Source organism: Moschus berezovskii, chromosome 18 (genome assembly GCF_049115385.1).
Source record: "Moschus berezovskii isolate FMDL1 chromosome 18, NW_MosBer_1.0, whole genome shotgun sequence".
Taxonomy (NCBI): Eukaryota; Metazoa; Chordata; class Mammalia; order Artiodactyla; family Moschidae; genus Moschus; species Moschus berezovskii.
Genome location: NC_142477.1, coordinates 52,270,671 through 52,290,327, shown reverse-complemented (window position 1 = coordinate 52,290,327; position 19,657 = coordinate 52,270,671). Strand labels below are relative to the sequence as shown.

The 19,657-nt window shown below is 40.9% G+C and overlaps 1 protein-coding gene across 2 annotated transcripts in view; it reads left to right on the top strand.

Annotated features, from left to right (window-relative positions):
• Positions 1-19,657, top strand: part of ARL15 (ARF like GTPase 15) — a 510,715-nt gene that overhangs the window by 224,621 nt on the left and 266,437 nt on the right. For both annotated transcript variants that reach the window (XM_055422057.2, XM_055422056.2), the window contains exon 4: positions 18,284-18,492. In XM_055422057.2, the coding sequence (XP_055278032.1) occupies positions 18,284-18,492 (209 nt within the window). The remainder of the gene's footprint in view (positions 1-18,283; positions 18,493-19,657) is intronic.

The window sequence follows — 19,657 nt, the reverse complement described above, 5'->3', positions numbered from 1 at the left end:
TTTAGGGTAACACAGACATCCAGGATGTTTGTTGAGGATAAGAAGAAAAGAGGGCAATTGGTGTTTCAGCTTGTACAGTGTTTACAATTTTTTTTTGAGACAGTCTGAGGACCACCTGTCTCAGAATCTCCTGGGTCACACAGTTTGTGAGAATCTTTCTAAGCACAAAGTATGTGACCACTGGGTTAGAATTCCAGCATAATGAAACTAGTGAGATAAGTATGATTGCTATATGGACCTCTTAATTTTGAGATTTTGCTCCCAGTTCCAGTTGGCCTATCTTTGGACAGGAGATGGTCAGGGGAGAGTAGAGATTATTTAGTATAGCATCTTTATTTGAGACCAACTCTGTATTTATGCCAATTTATAGTAGATCTTACTGATCTCTATTGACATTAAAGATATGTAAATGTTTGAGAGTCCACTGCAGGGATGTGGGTCAGCAGTGCCCTGCCACTGGGACAGGGACAGAAGCCATGGTACTGCAGGGAGGTGCATATTGGCTACATCCTTTTGGTGGTCTTCAAAAACGCTACCATAGAGCCTGGACCTCCAGGACTGGGTTGCCTCAGGCCAAACAAGTAACAGGAAGTCAGCACAACCCACCCATCAGCAGATTATGGGATGAAAGATTTACTGAGCAGCCTTGTCTGACTCAGTAAAACTATGACCATGCCATGTAGGGCCACACGAGACAGACAGGTCATGGTGGAGAGTTCTGACAAAACATGGTCCACTGGAGAAGGGAATGGAAAACCACTTCAGTATTCTTGCCTTGAGAACTCCATGAACAGTATGAAAAGGCAAAAAGATAGGACACTGAAAGATGAACTCCCCAGGTCGGTAGGTGCCCAGTATGCTACTGGAGATCATGGAGAAATAACTCCAGAAACAGTGAAGAGACAGAGCCAAAGCAAAAACAACACCCAGTTGTGGATGTGACGGTGATGGAAGCAAGGTGCGATGCTGTAAAGAGCAGTATTGCATAGGAAACTGGAATGTTAGGTCCATGAATCAAGGCTTCAAATCAAATTAGAAGTGGTCAAACTGGAGATGGCAAGAGTGAACATTGACATTATAGGAATCAGCGAACTACAATGGACTGGAATGGGTGAATTTAACTCAGATGACCATTATATCTACTACTATGGGCAAGAATCCCTTAGAATAAATGGAGTAGCCATCATAGTCAACAAAAGAATCTGAAATGCAGTACTTGGATGCAATCTCGAAAACAATGGAATGATCTCTGTTTGTTTCCAAGGCAAACCACTCAGTGTCACAATAATCCAAGTCTGTGTCCCAACCAGTAATGCTGAAGAAGCTGAAGTTGAACAGATCTACGAAGACCTACAAGACCTTCTAGAACTAAAACCCAAAATAGGTGTCCTTTTCATTATAGGGTACTGGAAAACAAAAGTAGGAAGTCAAGAAACACCTGAAGTAACAGGCAAATTTGGCCTTGGAGTACAGAATGAAGCAGGGCAAAGGCTAATAGGGTTTTGCCAGGAGAATGCACTGGTCATAGCAAACACACTCTTTCAACAACACAAAAGAAGACTCTACACATGGACATCACCAGATGGTCAACACCGAAATCAGACTGATTATATTCTTTGCAGCCAAAGATGGAGAAGCTCTATACAGACAGCAAAAACAAGACTGGGAGCTGACTGTGGCCCAGATCATGAACTCCTGATTGCCAATTTCAGACTTAAATTGAACAAAGTGGGGAAAACCACTAAACCATTCAGTTATGACCTAAATCAAATCCCTTATGATTATACAGTGGAAGTAAACAACAGATTTAGGGCACTAGATTTGATACAGTGCCTGATGAACTATGGACAGAGTTTCATGACATTGTACAGGAGACAGGGATCAAGACCATCCCCCAAAAAAGAAAAGCAAAAAAGCAAAACGGTTGTCTGAGGAGGGCTTACAAATAGCTGTGAAAAGAACAGAAGTGAAAAGCAAAGGAGAAAAGGAAAGATATACCCATTTGTATCCTGAGTTCAAGAGAATAGCAAAGAGAGATAGGAAAGCTTTCCTCAGAGATCAATGCAAAGAAATAGAGAAAAACAACAGAATTGGAAAGACTAGAGATCTCTTCAAGAAAATTAGAGATACCAAGGGAACATTTCATGCCAAAATGGGCTCAATAAAGGACAGAGAAATGGTTTTGACATAACGGAAGCAGAAGATATTAAGAAGAGGTGGCAAGAATACACAGAAGAACTGTACAAAAAAGATCTTCATGACCCAGATGATCACGATGGTGTGATCACTCACCTAGAGACAGACATCCTGGAATGTGAAGTCAAGTGGACCTTAGGAAGCATCACTATGAAAAAGGTAGTGGAGGCGATGGAATTCCAATTGAGCTATTTCAAATCCTAAAAGATGATGCTGTGAAAGAGGTGCACTCATTATGTCAACAAATTTGGAAAACTCAGCAGTGGTAGAGGACTGGAAAAGGTCAGTTTTCATTCTAATCCCTAAGAAAGGTAATGCCAAAGAATGCTCAGACTACCTCAAATTGAACTCATCTCACATGTTAGTAAAATAATGCTCAAAATTCTCCAAGCCAGACTTCAACAATACATGAACCATGAACTTCCAGATGTTCAAGCTGATTTTAGAAAAGGCAGAGGAACCAGAGATCAAATTGCCAACATCCAGTGGATCATCAAAAAAGCAAGAGAGTTCCAGAAAAACATCTACTTCTGCTTTATTGACTATGCCAAAGCCTTTGACTGTGTTCAGTTCAGTTCAGTTGCTCAGTCGTGTCTGACTCTCCGTGACCCCATGAATGACAGCACGCCAGGCCTCCCTATCCATCACCAACTCCCTGAGTTCACTCAAACTCATGTCCACAGAGTCGGTGATACCATCCAGCCATCTCATTCTCGGTTGTCCCCTTCTCCTCCCGCCCCCAACCTTTCCCAGCATCAGAGTCTTTTCCAGTGACTGTGTGGATCACAATAAATTGTGGGAAATTCTGAAAGAGATGGGAATACCAGACCACCTGACCTGCCTCTTGAGAAATGTATGCAGGTCAGGAAGCAACAGTCAGAATTGGACATGGAACAACAGACTGGTTCCAAATAGGAAAAAGAGTACATCAAGGCTGTATATTGTCATCCTGTTTATTTAACTTATATGCAAAGTACATCATGAGAGACGCTGGGGTGGATGAAACACAAGCTGGAATCAAGACTGCCAGGAGAAATATCAATAACCTCAGATATGCAGATAACACCACCCTTATGGCAGAAAGTGAAGAAGAACTAAAGCGCCTCTGGATGAAAGTGAAAGAGGAGACTGGAAACGTTGGCTTAAAGCTCAGCATTCAGAAACAAAGATCATGGCATCCGGTTCCATCACTTCATGGCAAATAGATGGAGAAACAGTGGAAATAGTGGCAGATTTTATTTTGGGGGTGCTCCAAAATCACTGCAAATGGTGACTACAGCCATGAAATTAAAAAATGTTTACTCCTTGAAAGAAAAGTTATGACCAACCTAGACAGCATGTTAAAAAGCAGAGACATTACCTTGCCAACAAAGGTCTGTCTAGTTAAGGCTATGGTTTTTCCAGTAATCATGTATGGATGTGAGAGTTGGACTATAAAGAAAGCTGAGCACTGAAGAATTGATGCTCTTGAACTGTGGTGTTGGAGAAGTCTCTTGAGAGTCTCTTGGACTGCAAGGAGATCCAACCAGTCCATCCTAAAAGAATACAGTCCTGAATATTCATTGGAAGGACTGATGTTGAAGCTGAAAACCCGATACTTTGACTATCTGATGCGAAGAGCTGACTCATTTGAGAAGACCCTGATGCTTGGAAAGATTGAAGGCGGGACGAGAAGGGGATGACAGGATGAGATGGTTGGATGGCATCACCGACTCAATGGGCATGAGTTTGAGTCAACTCTGGGAGTTGGTGATGGACAGGGCACCCTGGCGTGCTTCAGTTTATGAGGTTGCAAAGAGTCATATATGACTGAGTGACTGAACTGAACTGAGTGTGACCCTGCCCATCAGATCAAAACCCAGTGTTCCCCACATCCAGACCCTCTCATCAGGAAGCTTGCACAAGCCTCTTAACCCCATCCAGAAGGCAGAAAGAAGAAGAACTACAATCCCACAGATTCCAGAATGAAAACCACAATCATAGGAAGCTAACCAAAATAATCACTTGGCTCACAGCCTTGGGTAAGTCAATGAAGCTCTGAGCCATGCTGTTCAGGGGGCACCCAAGATGGATGGGTCATGGTGGAGAGTTGTGACAAAACGTGGTCCGTTGAAGAAGGGAATGGCAAAACACTTCAGTATTCTTGCCTTGAGAACCCCATAAACAGTATGAAAAGGTGAAAAGATATGACACTGTAAGATGAGCACCCCAGGTCAGTAGGTGTCCAATATGCTACTGGGGAAAAGCTGAAGTATTGCTCCAGAAAGAATGAAGAAACTGGGCCTAAGTGGAGATGATACTTGGTAGCACATATGGTGGCGGTGAAAGTAGTCTGATTTTGTAAAGAACAATATTGCATAGGAAGTGGAATGTTAGGTCCATGAATCAAAGTAAGTTGGACATGGTCAAGTAAGTAGGAAGAGTGAGCATTGATGTTTTAGGAGTTAGTTGAACTAACATGGACTGAACGGGCATGTTTAATTCAAATGACCAGTATATCTACTAATGTGGGCAAGAATCCCTTAGAAGTAATGTTGAAGCTCTCATAGTCAACAAAAGAGTCTGAAATGCAGTACTTGGCTACAGTCTCAGAAATGACAGAATGGTCTCTGTTTCCAAGACAAACCATTCAGTATCACAATAATCCAAGTCTGTGCCCTAACCACTAATGCCAAAGAAGCTGAAGTTGAATGGTTCTATGAAAACCTACAAGACCTTCTACAACTAATACCAGAAAGCAATGTCCCTTCATTGTAGGGGATTGGAATGCAAAAGTAGCAAGTCAAGAGATACGTGGAGAATCAGGCAAGATTGTCCTTGGAGTACAAAATGAAGCAGGGTAGATGTTTAACGAGTTTTGCCAAGAGAACACACTGGTCATGGCAAACACCCTCTTCCAGTAGCACAAGAGATGACTCTATACATGGACATCATCAGATGTTCAATACTGAATCTAGATTGATTATATTCTTTGCAGCCAAAGTTGGAGACGCTCTATACAGTCAGCAAAACAAGACTTGGAGCTGACTGTGGCTCAGATCATCAGTTCCTTATTGCAAAATTTAGACTTAAATTTAAGAAAGTAGGGAAAGCCACTAGACCATTCATATATGATCTAAATCAAATCCCATGTGATTATACAGTGGAGATGACAAGTGGGTTCAGGGATTAGATCTGGTAGAGTGCCTGAAGAACTATACATGGAGATTCATAACATTGTCCTGGAGGCAGTGACCAAAACCATCCCACAGAAAAAGAAATGCAAGAAGGCAAAGTGTTTATCTGAGAAGGCCTTACAAATAGCTGAGAAGATAAGAGAAGTGAAAGACAAAGGAGAATGGGAAAAATATAACAGTGGAATGCAGAGTTCCAGAGAATAGAAGGGAGAGATAAAATCTTCTTAAGTGAACATACAGAGCTATGGCTCAGAGGGTAAAGCATCTGCCTGCAGTGCCAGAGAACTGGGTTCAATCCCTGTGTCGGGAATATCCCCTAGAGAAGGAAATGGCAACCCACTCTAGTACTTTTGCCTGGAAAATCCCATGGACAGAGAAGCCTGGTAGGCTACAGTCCATGGGATCACAAAGAGTTGGACTGAATGAATTCACCTCACTTCTTAAGTGAAAAATGCAAAGAAATAGAGGAAAACAATAGAATGGGAAAGACTAGAAAACTTCAAGAAAATTGGAGATACCAAGTGAACATTTAATGCAAAGATGGGCATGGTACAGGACCTAACAGAAGCAGAAGATATTAAGAAAAGGTGTCAAGAATACACAGAAGAACTATACAAAAAAGGTCTTAATGACTCAGATAACCACGGTAGTGTGGTCACTCACCTAGAGTCATACATTCTGGAGTGTGAAGTCAAGTGGGCCTTAGGAAGCAGTACTATCAACAAAGCTAGTGGAGGTGATGGAATTCTAAATCCTAAAAGATGATGCTGTTAAAGTGCTGCGTTCAATATGCCAGCAAATTTAGAAAACTCAGCAATGGCCACAGGACCGGGAAAGATCAGTTTTCATTCCAATCCCAAAGAAAGAACTACGCCAAAGAATGTTCAAATTATAATACAACTGCACTCATTTCACATGCTAGCAAAGTAATGCTCCAAATCCTTCAAGCTAGACTTCAACAGTTCATGAACTGAGAATTTCCAGATAATACAAACTGGATTTAGAAAAGTCAGAGAACCCAGAGATCAAATTGCCAACATCAGTTAGATCATAGAAAAAGCAAGGGAATTCCAAGTCTTATTTCTACTTCATTGACTAAAGCATTGGACTGTGTGGATCAAAACAAACTGTTGAAAATTCTTCAAGAGATGGAAACTCCAGACCACCTTAGCTGCCTCCTGAGAAACCTGTATGCAGTCCAAGAAGCAACAGTTAGAACCGGTCACGGAACAAAAGACTGTTTCAAAATTGGGAAAGGAGTACGTCAAGGCTGTTACCCTGCTTATTTAACTTCTATGTGCAGTACATCATGAGAAATGCCAGGCTGGATGAATCACAAACCGGAACCAAGATTGCCGAGAGAAATATCAACAACCTCAGTTATACAGATGATGCCACTCTTAACAGCAGAAAGCAAAGAGGAACCAAAGAGTTGCTTCATGAGGGTTAAAGAGGAGTATGCAAATCTGGCTTAAAACTCAACATTCAAAAAACAAAGATCTTGTCATCCAGTCCTGTCACTACATGGCAAATGGATGGGGAAAAAGTGAAAACAGTGACAGATTTTATTTTCTTGGACTCCACAGTCACTGTGGACTGTATCAGCAGACATGAAATTAAATACACATGCTCCTTGGAAGAAAAGCTATGAAACACATAGACAGCATATTAAAAAGCAGAGACATCACTTTGCTGATGAAGGTACATATAGTTAAAGCTGTGATTTTTCTAGTAGTCATGTATGAATGTGTTGGACAGTAAAGAAGGCTGAGCACTGAAGAATTGATACTTTTGAATTGTGGTGCTGGAGAAGACTCTTGAGTGTCCCTTGGACTGCAAGGAGATCAAGCCAGTCAATCCTAAGGAAATTAACCCTAAATATTTATTGGAAGAACTGATGCTGAAGCTGAAGCTCCAGTACTTTGGCCACCTGATATGACGAGTTGACTTATTGATAAAAAACCCTGATTCTGGGAAAGATTGAGGGCAAGAGGAGAAGGGGGTGATAGAGAATGAGATGGTTGGATGGTATCATCAACTTGATGGATACAAGTTTGATTAAACCAACACCGGAAGGCAATGAATGACAGCAAAACCTGGTGTGCCACGGTCAGTAGAATTGCAGAAAACTGCACATGACTTAAAAACTGAACAACAATAACAACAGTCTATAATTATTGAAACCTATATGGGATCCTAGACCCTTTGTTTTCTTAAATTATTGAGACCTTAGAGAGTTTTTGTTTATATATAATAGCTTATGTGCATGTATTGATACTTATATATTTCAATATTTACTATGTACTAGAAAAGGTAAGTTTTCATCCCAATCCCAAATAAAGGCAATGCCAAAGAATGCTCAAACTACCTCACAATTGCACTCATCTCACACGCTGGTAAAGTAATGCTTAAAATTCTCCAAGCCAGGCTTCAGCAATACGTGAACTGTGAACTTCCAGATGTTCAAGCTGGTTTTAGGAAAGGCAGAGGAACCAGAGATCAAATTGCCAACATCTATTGGATCATCGAAAAAGCAAGAGAGTTCCAGAAAAGCATCTATTTCTGCTTCATTGACTATGCCAAAGCCTTTGACTGTGTGGATCACAATAAATTGTGGAAAATTCTGAAAGAGATGGGAATACCAGACCACCTGACCTGCCTCTTGAGAAACCTGTATGCAGGTCAGGAAGCAGCAGTTAGAACTGGACATGGAACAACAGCCTGGTTCCAAACTGGGAAAGGAGTACGTTAAGGCTGTATATTGTCACCCTGTTTATTTAACTTATATGCAGAGTACATCATGAGGAACGCTGGGCTGGAAGAAGCACAAGCTGGAATCAAGATTGCCAGGAGAAATATCAGTAACCTCAGATATGCAGATGACACCACACTTATGGCAGAAAGTGAAGAAGAACTAAAGAGCCTCTTGATTAAAGTGAAAGGAGAGAGAAAAAGTTGGCTCAAAAATTAACATTCAGAAAACTAAGATCATAGCATCTGATCCCATCACTTCATGGCAAATAGATGGGGAAACAGTGACAGACTTTATTTTTTTGGTCTACAAAATCACTGCAAATAGTGACTGCAGCCATGAAATTAAAAGACGCCTACTCCTTGGGAGAAAAGGTATGACCAACCTAGATAGCATATTAGAAAGCAGAGACGTTACTTTGCCAACAAAGTTCTAGTCAAAGCTATGGTTTTTCTAGTAGTCATGTAAGGACATGAGAGTTGGACTATAAAGAATTCTGAGCACCAAAGAATTGATGCTTTTGAACTGTGGTGCTGGAGAAGACTCTTGAGAGACCCTTGGACTGCAAGGAGATCCAACCACTTCATCCTAAAGGAAATCAGTCCTGAATATTCATTGGAAGGACTGATGTTGAAGCTGAAACTCCAATACTTTGGCCACCTGATGTGAAGAACTGACTCATTTGAAAAGACCCTGATGCTGGGAAAGATTGAAGGTGGGTGGAGAAAGGGAGGACAGAGGATGAGATGGTTGGATGGCATCAGCAACTCAATGGACATGAGTATGAGTAAACTCTGGGAGTTTTGATGGACAGGGAGCCCTGGCGTGCTGCAGTCCGTGGGGTTGCAAAGGGTCGGACACAACTGAGCTAGTGAACTGACTGACTAAGTTTTCACATTTTATTCTTTAACTAAAACAAAAAAAAGTTTCACTTTGTATTTTTTTAATCATCATTTGCAATGTGGTATCTGAAAAATCTACCTCAGTGAATGTTTTGTATTCAGTTATGTTACATCCATTGATCAATCTTGTGCTTTGAGTGTGTTTTTTAATCTATGCATGATTTTGTATATTGTACATTTTTCATTTGGGAAATATTGATTAATAAGTTAGATCTTTCAGATGTTGATACATTTTATTATAAATATCTGTTAATATCATCATCAGTCTTATCAATGAGTGTCTGTCAAGATCTCTGTGACACAAACATTTTTCCTATCATATTTTGACTTGAGAACAAATTTTACCACTCACAACAAATACTGTCAGTTTTTTTTTCTGCAAGTTTTAAGTTTACAGAATCATTTTTGAGAAAATGTCTATCAGATACTCAAGACTGAATATAATCATAGTTTTTCAGTTGAAACTTCAAGTGAAAATGTGATTCCAGGAAATTATGAACAGCTAGTTTAGCTCACAGCTCAGTTGCACCAGTGCTTATCCTCCAAACAACCATGTGCTTTGGTGTGTAGCAAAAATGCTTTTTGTCTGCTTCTCATTTCATTTTTTTTAAAACTGGCATTTTAAAGAGTAATTTGATAAAACTAAGACTCTTTAGTGCTTTATTTAGTTCATTCTTATGTGAAATTCATGCCACCCCACCCCCACCCCTACATGGTGGTCAAGGATACAGTGATTACTAGTTTATAGCCAGTACTTCCGATCATGATTGGATGCCTGCAGATTTCTGCACCTTTGTTTTGCACCATTAGTGAAAATGTCAATGTGGTGAAAATAGCAAATAACATCTTATAGTTATGAAAAGAGTGTTGTTCCCTGAGCCTCTAGAAAATATCTTAAGGAATGGCTACTTCTTCAGCTAGAAAATATATGATCATTGAGTAAATCAAGTCTTGGTTATTTATTTACACATAGTAATGATTTTGGGGGGCTTCTGCTCCTGAGGAAATAGCTAGTCAAATAGCCTCAACTGACATTTATGTGCTATTTTGGGAGGTAGCTGGGGGAAGCTTTGTTGGTGTCCCCTATCATCCCATTTCCATGAGCACCAGACTGACTTTTCAACAGCTTAAACCTCCTGCAATTCTCTGTCTGGGAATGTTCTCTGGCTGTTGGAGCCTGCTCTGCCTGAGTGCCCTGGGCAAAGCCAAATAAATTAAAATAATATAGAAAATTCAGTTATTCAGTTGCACTGGCTACATTTCAAGGGCTCAGTAGCCGCATGTAGCTAGCCTCAGTTCAGTTCAGTTCAGTCGCTCAGTCGTGTCCGACTCTGCGACCCCATGAATCACAGCACACCAGGCCTCCCTGTCCATCACCAACTCCTGGAGTTCACTCAAACTCACCTCCATTGAGTTGGTGATGCCATGCAGCCATCTCATTCTCTGTTGTCCCCTTCTCCTCCCGCCCCCAATCCTTCCCAGCATCAGAGTCTTTTCCAGTGAGTCAACTCGTCGCATGAGGTGGCCAAAGTATTGGAGTTTCAGCTTCAACATCAGTCCTTCCAATGAACACCCAGGATTGATCTCCTTTAGAATGGACTGGTTGGATCTCCTTGCAGTCCAAGGGACTCTCAAGAGTCTTCTCCAGCACCACAGTTCAAAAGCATCAATTCTTCGGCGATCATCTTTCTTCACAGTCCAACTCTCACATCCATACATGACCACTGGAAAAACCATAGCCTTGATTTGACGGACCTTTGTTGGCAAAGTAATGTCTCTGCTTTTTAATATACTATCTAGGTTGGTCATAACTTTCCTTCCAAGGAATAAGCATCTTTTAATTTCATGGCTGCAATCAGCAACCCTAACCTAACCCTAGCCTCTTAATTCAATATGAGGAACTGAGCTTTTTTTGGGGGGAGGGGATGCTACAAATAATAAAATTGTCTTCTAAAATTGGCTTGAATAATTGGCATTTAGTGTGCTCACAGAATGATTCCTCATAATTTAGGGGATAGGTTCTGCTGCTCCGCACTGTTCTCAAAGATCCAGGCTCTTTCTGTCTTCCCATTCTGACACCCTCAACATAATGGTATGTCTCCTTCCAAGCTGTTAGAAGGCCACTGCTGCTGCTAAGTTGCTTCAGTCATGCCCGACTCTGTGCGACCCCAGAGACGGCAGCCCACCAGGTTCCCCTGTCCCTGGGATTCTCCAGGCAAGAACACTGGAGTGGGTTGCCATTTCCTTCTCCTGTTAGAAGGCTGCTGCTGCTGCTAAGTCGCTCCAGTCGTGTCCGACTCTGTGTGACTCCACAGACGGCAGCCCAGTAGACTCCCCCATCCCTGGGATTGTCCAGGCAAGAACACTGGAGTGGGTTGCCATTGCCTTCTCCGGTTAGAAGGCTAGCAGTATTCAAAGCATCACCCAACCACCTAATGAAATCTAAACACTTTAAGAAAGAGTCAGCTCTCTTTGGGCATCATTCTTGGTATTGAGGAGCAAAATCTCTCCAGAAGCACCTAGCAGACTTTGGCTGAGTCCCATTTCACCAGAACTGACTCTTATGCCCATGAGGCAAGAGAGAGAGGCTGGAAGTACCAGTCCCTGGTATTTTTAACCTCTATAATGATAGAGTGGCTCTGCTGGAATGTGAGTCCTATGAAGACTGAAAGTCTGGTCTGGTTTTGTTTCCTTCTGTGTCCCCAGCACCTAAGTTAGTGTCTGATGCTGAGTAGATACCTCTTGTTTTTGTTGTTCCGTTGTTAAGTTGTGTTGTGCTGCAGCATGCCAGGCTTCCCTGTCCTTTCCTATCTCACGGAGTTTGCTCAGACTCATGTCCTTTGAGTCGGTGATGCCATCCAACCAACTCATCCTCTGTTGTCTCCTTCTCCTCCTGCCCTCAGTCTTTGCCAGCATCAGGGTCTTTTCCAGTGAGTCGGCTCTTTGCATCAGATGGCCAGAGTATTGGAGTTTCAGCTTTAGCATCAGTCCTTCCAATGAATATTTAGGATTGATATCTTTTAGAGAAATTAATTGAACAAGTCCTTGGTGTGTCGTAGAAATGAACCTGCCATGGAGGACTTTATGCTCCTTTCTTCTCTCTCTTGCCTTGAACCAGGCTGTTCTGCTTGATTGCTCTCAGAATTAACTGTTTAGGTGGTATCCGACTTGGGTAATGAGAATATTCGGCAACATGTTCCACCCAGTCCCACCACTGTTTAGACCACTCCTTTGGTTTTTAATTTAAAAGAAGAAAATATAGATCAGGTTTGAGTTTAGTATTTATCCTTTTTATATAACAATTGTAATTTCAGGGACACAGAGCAAGCAGTTTCCACTCATTAAAATAAGAGTGGGCTCTGACTGCTGTTGGTTACTATGTCCTGTGTGCATTACCCTGTGTAGATTTGGTTTGTGAGTTAGGAATGCTGAGATGTGGGCGTCAAACAGGTGTTCTGAATTTCCCTAGTTAGGCTCACATCTCAAAGCGCCTGGCAGCTGGGTGGATGACACATCCATTTCTTATTTGGATCTGGTAACTGAACTGAGGCCACTCGGCTGGACTAACCAGCTGTATCCCACCCATCACCCTGTGCTGGTTTCCCTGGCCCTGATCTGTATTGAAGCTGCTGCTGACTGAAGCTATTGTGTGGAAGACTGAAATGAAACTTAGAATTCCAAGCTGAGAGCTTGTGATGAAAGTCAGAAATGCTAAGGTTGAGCAGATGTGGCTTAAAGATTAAAGAAACAGGTCTTTCATTTTTAATAATAATGTATTCATATATTATGTCATACACGGGGCATTTTTTAAAGTTGCGGTGTTTGGGTTCGTCTCATCTACCAAGTCAGCCCTCGGATCGTCATTTCATCTCACTAGGTGACTTAAGTGCTCCTAAATGCGACAGATGAAAATACTTCACAAGTTGATCTTCTAGTATGTTCCATGTATTTCTACTGGACAAGTTCTATTAAAACATGCATCTGGTTTTCTTTTTCTTATACTTGACTCCCTGAAATGAAAGTGAAAGTTGCCCAGTTGTGTCTGACTCTTTATGACCCCATGGACTATACAGTCTGTGGAATTCTCCAGGCCAGAATACTGGAGTAGGTAGCCATTCTCTTCTCCAGGGGATCTTCCCAACCTAGGGATTGAACCCAGGTCTTCCACATTTCGGGCAGATTCTTTACCAGCTGAGCCACCAGGGAAGCCCAAGAATACTGGTGTGGGTAGCCTATCCCTTCTTCAGCAGATTTTCCTGACCCAGGAATCGAACCCAGGAACCTGACCCAGGAATCCACATTGCAGGCGGATTCTTTACCAGCTGAACTACCAGGGAAGCTCTTGACTTCCTGGATACCCTCCAATTGTATGGCCATGTTTTCTTCCTCTCATACAGTTACAGGCCTCATTTGTAATCAGGATTACTTAACAAGCTTTGAGGGTTTGAGCTAAGAGGAATAATGGCTTTCTAAATACTTCTTATAAGTTGTAGCTCAGTGACTTGTATAGAATAGGCACTTAATAATACTATTCGTTCAATTAATTGGTTGGGAAATGTTCTTGGACAGGTTCCCACTCTGAGCATTAATATGTATAAGCAGTGAGGTACCTTTTATTCTAACAGGTTCCCTTCCCCCTGCCTTAGCTTATGTGGTAGTAGAGTTCTTTATTTGGCTTTGTCACTTTTGTTGTCAATGATCCTTCTATTTCAATCACACTAGACCTAAATATATTCCTGGTTGTTTAGCCTTGGACACATTATATAAATGTTTTGTGTCTTGATTTCCTTATTGATAAAATGACAGTGACAAAAACACCTGCTTCATAAAACTATCATGGCTAATGAATTAATACATGTAAACACTTAGTACAACCAACGGTTATTTCAGAACTATAGTTGGTCAACCTCAGCTGTTGGTTGGCTATAGATACAAAAGTTTGGTGAAATCAATGAAAGCATTCTGTGAGCACTAATGAGCACTATGGAACTTATGATAAGGTGTGTTGCATATATTCTTATTATATTAAAATTGTGTGCTACACATCATTTTTGTTGGTAAAATTTATAAAAAACTTGTATATGGATACATGTGCACACAGCATTTTTGTTGTTTTAGACATTTACCACCAGGTAATACTGTCTCTACTTTTCTTCTTCAAGCTTATGGATGTTTCTCTCTCATATGGATAATGTCTGGATGTAGCCTGTGGCAGATGCTGTTGATATCCTACCCAGATCTTCTTTATTGGGCCAGTGCCTCCATCTCCCAGCTGCTGCGGGTATTGGCTACTAATGACTCACACCTGTACCCTTCTCCAGAGGCCTGCCCTTGGCTGACAGTAATTGCCTCAACGAAATATATTGGGGATATTATGAGATCATGCCCCACCACCCTCTCTGTTCCTTAGGGATGGCTCATAGCCAATGACTGTTCAGGGGTAAAACAGCCCAACCCCCTTGCCTTTTGGACTGGGTGACTTCCGGAGTTCAGTCCACACTCTAGAATGCCTCACTGGATCAGGCTGAGGCAAGATTTCTGAAACCATATCTTTGCGTGGTCCCTTTCTGCTTTCACTCCAGTTTCTCCTGACAGAATTCTGCGTATGCTCAAGTGTGTAAGAGACACATCTCAAGCTCTGCACCTAGGGAACTTGACCTAAGATGTTGCTAATTTCAGTGCCACTGTTGTTTTCTTAGTTCTCCCATCACTTATTAAACTAATTCCCTATATTAAATAATCTCTAGCATAAATTTCCACTCCTTGTTTTGTTTTCTTGGTTGGACCATGTCTGATAGGCATTAACTCTGCTTGTATCCTCCATCTTTGCATATTTAAGGTTCAGTTCAGTTTGGTTCAATCTCTTAGTCCTGTCTAACTCTTTGCAACCCCATGGACTGCAACACACCAGGCTTCCCTGTTCATCACCAACTCTCAGACCTTTGTCAAACTCTTGTCCATCAAGTTGGTGATGCCATCCAGCCATCTCATCCTCTGTCGTCCCCTTCTCCTCCTGCCTTCAATCTTTCCCAGCATCAGGGTCTTTTCCAATGAGTCAGTTCTTCGCATCAGGTGGCCAAAGTATTGGAGTTTCAGCTTCAGCATCAGTCCTTCCAATGAATATTCAGGACTGATTTCCTTTAGGATGGACTGGTTGGATCTCCTTGCTGTCCAAGGGACTCTCAAGAGCCTTCTCCAACACCACAGTTCAAAAACATCAGTGCTCAGCTTTATAGTCCAACTCTCACATCCATACGTGACTACTGGAATAACCATAGCTTTGACTAGTAACGGACCCTTGTCGGTAATGTCTCTGCTTTTTGGTAGGTTGTCTAGGTTGGTCATACCTTTTCTTCCAAGGAGCAAGCATCTTTTAATTGCATGGCTGTAGTCACCATCTGCAGTAACTTTGGAGCCCAAGAAAATAAAGGCTGTCACTGTTTTGATTGTATCCCCATCTATTTGACATGAAGTGATGGGACTGGATGCCATGATCTTAGTTTTTTGAATGTTGAGTTTTAAACCAGCTTTTTCTCTCTCCTCTTTCACTTTCACCAAATGCTCTTTAGTAGTTCCTCTTCACTTTCTGCCATAAAGATGATGTAACCTGCATATCTGAGGTTATTGATATTTCTCCCTGCAGTCTTGATTCCATGTCCAGTTCTATTACTTCTTGACCTGCATACTGATTTTTCAGGAGGCAGGTAAGGTGGTTTGCTATTCCCACCTCTTGAAGAATTTTCAGTAGTTTGTTGTGATCCACACAGTCAAAGACTTTGTCATAGTCCATGAAGCAGATGTTTTTTTGGAATTCTCTTGCTTTTCCTATGATGCATCGGATGTTGGATATTTGATTTCTGGTTCCTCTGCCTTTTTGAAATCCAGCTTGTATATCTGGAAGTTCTCAGTTCATATACTATTGAAGCCTAGCTTGGAGAATTTTGAGCATTACTTTGCTAGCCTGTGCCATGAGTGCAGTTGTGGTAATTTGAACATTCTTTGGCTTGCCTTTCTTTGGGATTGGAATGAAAACTGACCTTTCTAGTCTTGTGGCCACTTCTGGGTTTTCTAAGTTTGCTGATGTATTGAGTCAGTGCTTGTACAGCATCATCTTTTAGGATTTGAAATAGCTCAGCTGGAATTCCATCACCTCCACTAGCTTTGTTTATAGTGATGCTTCCTAAGGCCCACTTGACTTCACACTCCAGGATGTCTGGCTCTAGGTGACTGATCGATCACACCATCGTGATTATCTGGGTCATTAAGATCTTTTTTGTATAGTCTTCTGTGTATTCTTGCCACCTCTTCTTCATGTCTTCGGCTTCTGTTAGGTCCATACCGTTTCTGTCCTTTATTGTGCCTATCTTTCCATGAAATGTTCCCTTGATATCTCTAATTTTCTTGAAAAGATCTCTAGTCTAGATATTTAAGGTTATTCAACATCAAATTCCCTTGATCTTAATGTTTACCTGGTTATTTTTATATAATATGATGAATACCCAAGATTTGAGAATCTCAAAATAAGTTTCAAAGCCTAAGTCAATTATACCTCCCTTTTAAATTTTGTTGTAAGAATTACCTGAGCTGTTTTTCAACAATATTTAGCTCTGTGCCTGAAATGTAGAAGTGGTTAATAAATGGTAGCCGTTTGATTGATATTACTCTTTTAAGAGACTTGCCCAAACTGGACAGATGACTCATCCCTTACTCCCAGAGAACCCTAATAGGTCCCTTTATAATCTTTCCTCTTCTCCGTATCATCTCGTGGTAATTTGGCTCTCCAGGGGAAGAAAACACTTGACAGATAGCTTTTCCTGATTTTTCTTGGGAAAAATACTCCTACGCTGTCCGTTTCCAAGCTACCAAAATGATTTCACTGAACACAGTTTGAGAATAGACGCACGTTTTACTCTTAGCAGCCAGTACACACCAGTTCTAGTCTCCACTCTGAATTCCTAACTCTGAGCACACTAGATCCACCATAGAAGCTAGATGTTCTGTAGGGGACTAAAATAAAGTTTTTAACTAGTCAGAACTTGATTATATGTATGAAATAGGTGAAATTCCTTAATATCAAATTTTTGTTAAATAACCCATAACTTGTATTGGTTATATACCTCCACCCCTCCACCACCCCCCCACACACACATGCATGCATGCATGCACACACACAAATTGCTCATGCTATTCATGAATCAAAGAAAAGGAAGTATTTATCATGATATAGTGGGAAATACCCATGCCCTCCCTGAGCTAGTTGTTTACTTACTCAGACGCAGACCTCAAGTTTGTGATTTACCGTATACATCAGCGGAGCTTAGTCACTTCACCTCTCTTGGCCCGTTTCCTCAGAGTTGGAAGCCTAATTAGTATATAATTCTATTTCCTTCTTCCCTCATTTTCCTCATTCTTGTATCAAACTTTTAGTTGTAAATTGTGCTAGATGTTTGAAACGCAATAAGAAATAAGACTTGGCCCTGGCTGATGAGAATATTACTGTTTTATTTTATGAATATCCATCTCACTGAGGCCATGAGTATGCATGCATGCTCAGTTGTATCTGACTCTTTGGGACTCTATGGACTGTAGTCCATCAGGCTCCTCTGTCCATGGAATTTTCCAGGCAAGAATACTGGAGTGGGTTGCAATTTCCTTTTCCAGGGGATCTTCCTGACTCAGAGATCGAAACCCACATCTCTTGTGTCTTCTGCATTGACTGGCAGATTCTTGCCAAATGGAGTTATGCAAATATGCCAAAGGCCAAGCTTTTACTTCATCAAGTTTAGCACTTTGACACATAAGGTATTGTGCTGATAGCTTTCTGTTTAAATTAAACAAGGTTGCCCTGATCATTAAGTGGTTCTCTTACTGATGTTAAAGGTATGGAGAGAACCCTTGGTGAACAGCTTTGTTATTCTGCTCTCTGAGTTAGGCTCAGACTCATTTTGTAGAGAGGGTAGTTTATTTAGGACTATTAAGCAAGTCTGAAAACATTCTTTTGCATTTAAGAAGTACTTAGCCTGATTCTTTCTTCCATATTTTGATAAGAAAGGCATGAAAAATGACTCTTAAACTTTTGTGTTCTCCTTCAAGGTCGTATCCACCCATTGGCTCTAATACCTTTGTTCTCATCAAATGTGATCTCTGCACTTAATTTTCAAAGCCATGTTGGTGTCCAATAGGAAATTACTGTTGGGAACATTTTTCATGTTGCTGAAAACTATTTTTAAGAAGAGAATTTGTTTTGTTTTTGACAGGGGCTGATAATATCCGGAAATACTGGAGCCGCTACTACCAAGGATCTCAAGGGGTAATATTTGTATTAGACAGTGCCTCTTCAGAAGATGATTTAGAGACTGCTAGAAATGAACTGCACTCAGCTCTTCAGCACCCACAGTTATGCACTTTACCCTTTTTAATATTGGCCAATCATCAAGACAAGCCTGCTGCTCGATCAGTACAAGAGGTATGTCTCATGAAGGTAACAACTCTTGGTTTGTCTGTTGGTTGCACTTGTGCTGCCATGCTGGAATCTGAAAAAATTCCTGTGATTAGAAATATGCTGGTTATACTGTTTCTCAACGTGAAATTTCAGGTTATGAAAAAAGAAAGCCTGTATTAATCTGATGGAAATTATTATTCATATCTCTAACCCCACTTGGAGATGATAGGTGTTTTTTTTTTTTAACCATTTAGCAAAAGTTAGAGGATTTATCTGAATATATTTTTCATCTATTTTGGAGGGCTAAAGGCCTGGTTATTTAACTTTTGTTTTTTTTAGCCTACCAGCTTACTTAGTTCATTCTTCTTTTTAAGGAATGCATCATGTGTATTACCATGCATCATTTGCCCTCAGATGTCACATTCTTGTCCTCTGTAATGCCCACTGCTTACTAGAAGCAGTGGGTACTATTCTCTAATCAGCGAGGCTGAAAATTGATGTCTTATCTTGCAAGTTCCATGCCACTGAATACCTTTTAATATGGACCCATTCTTTATCTTCCATATTTAATTTCATTTCTTAGCTTGTATCTCTCCTATAAAAGCAAGAGACTATTTCTGGGCAGATAACCATGGTCTCAGCAGAGTTTCTGATTCATGGTACTAAAGTAATAAGATACATGAATAGCTTTCAAAACTTAAATGATAGTGAAGTTTAACCTTAAGTACAGTGAAATCTAAACTTTTGATGTATTCCTTTTCACCTATAACTCTCAGGATGTTCTATCACCACAACCTCCCCCTACTTCAAAAGTTCTGTGCTTTTCTTTTATTGACTTTAGAATAATAGAAGCCACACTGCCCTTTAGTCTGAAAAACAGATGAAGAGCCAAGGATATAACATGTTCTAACTCCAGACTCTCTCCGCACTTTGTGTGGGACCTATTGACAGAAAGCTTTGTCCTTGTGCCTGCCTTCTTACCTGTGAAATGGGAATAATGTGATTCTTTTTTAACGAGAAATGAGTGGGATTAATTTCCTAATTCACTTTGAAGTGTACTAAGTGTAGGAGGTACCATATACATAGTATTTTCGTTTATTTTAAGAAAGTAGTAAAGGAGGCAGGGATTTCTTACTAAACAGAGCTTATATGTATCTTTAGTTGCCTCATTCAGCATTAAGTAGTGCTA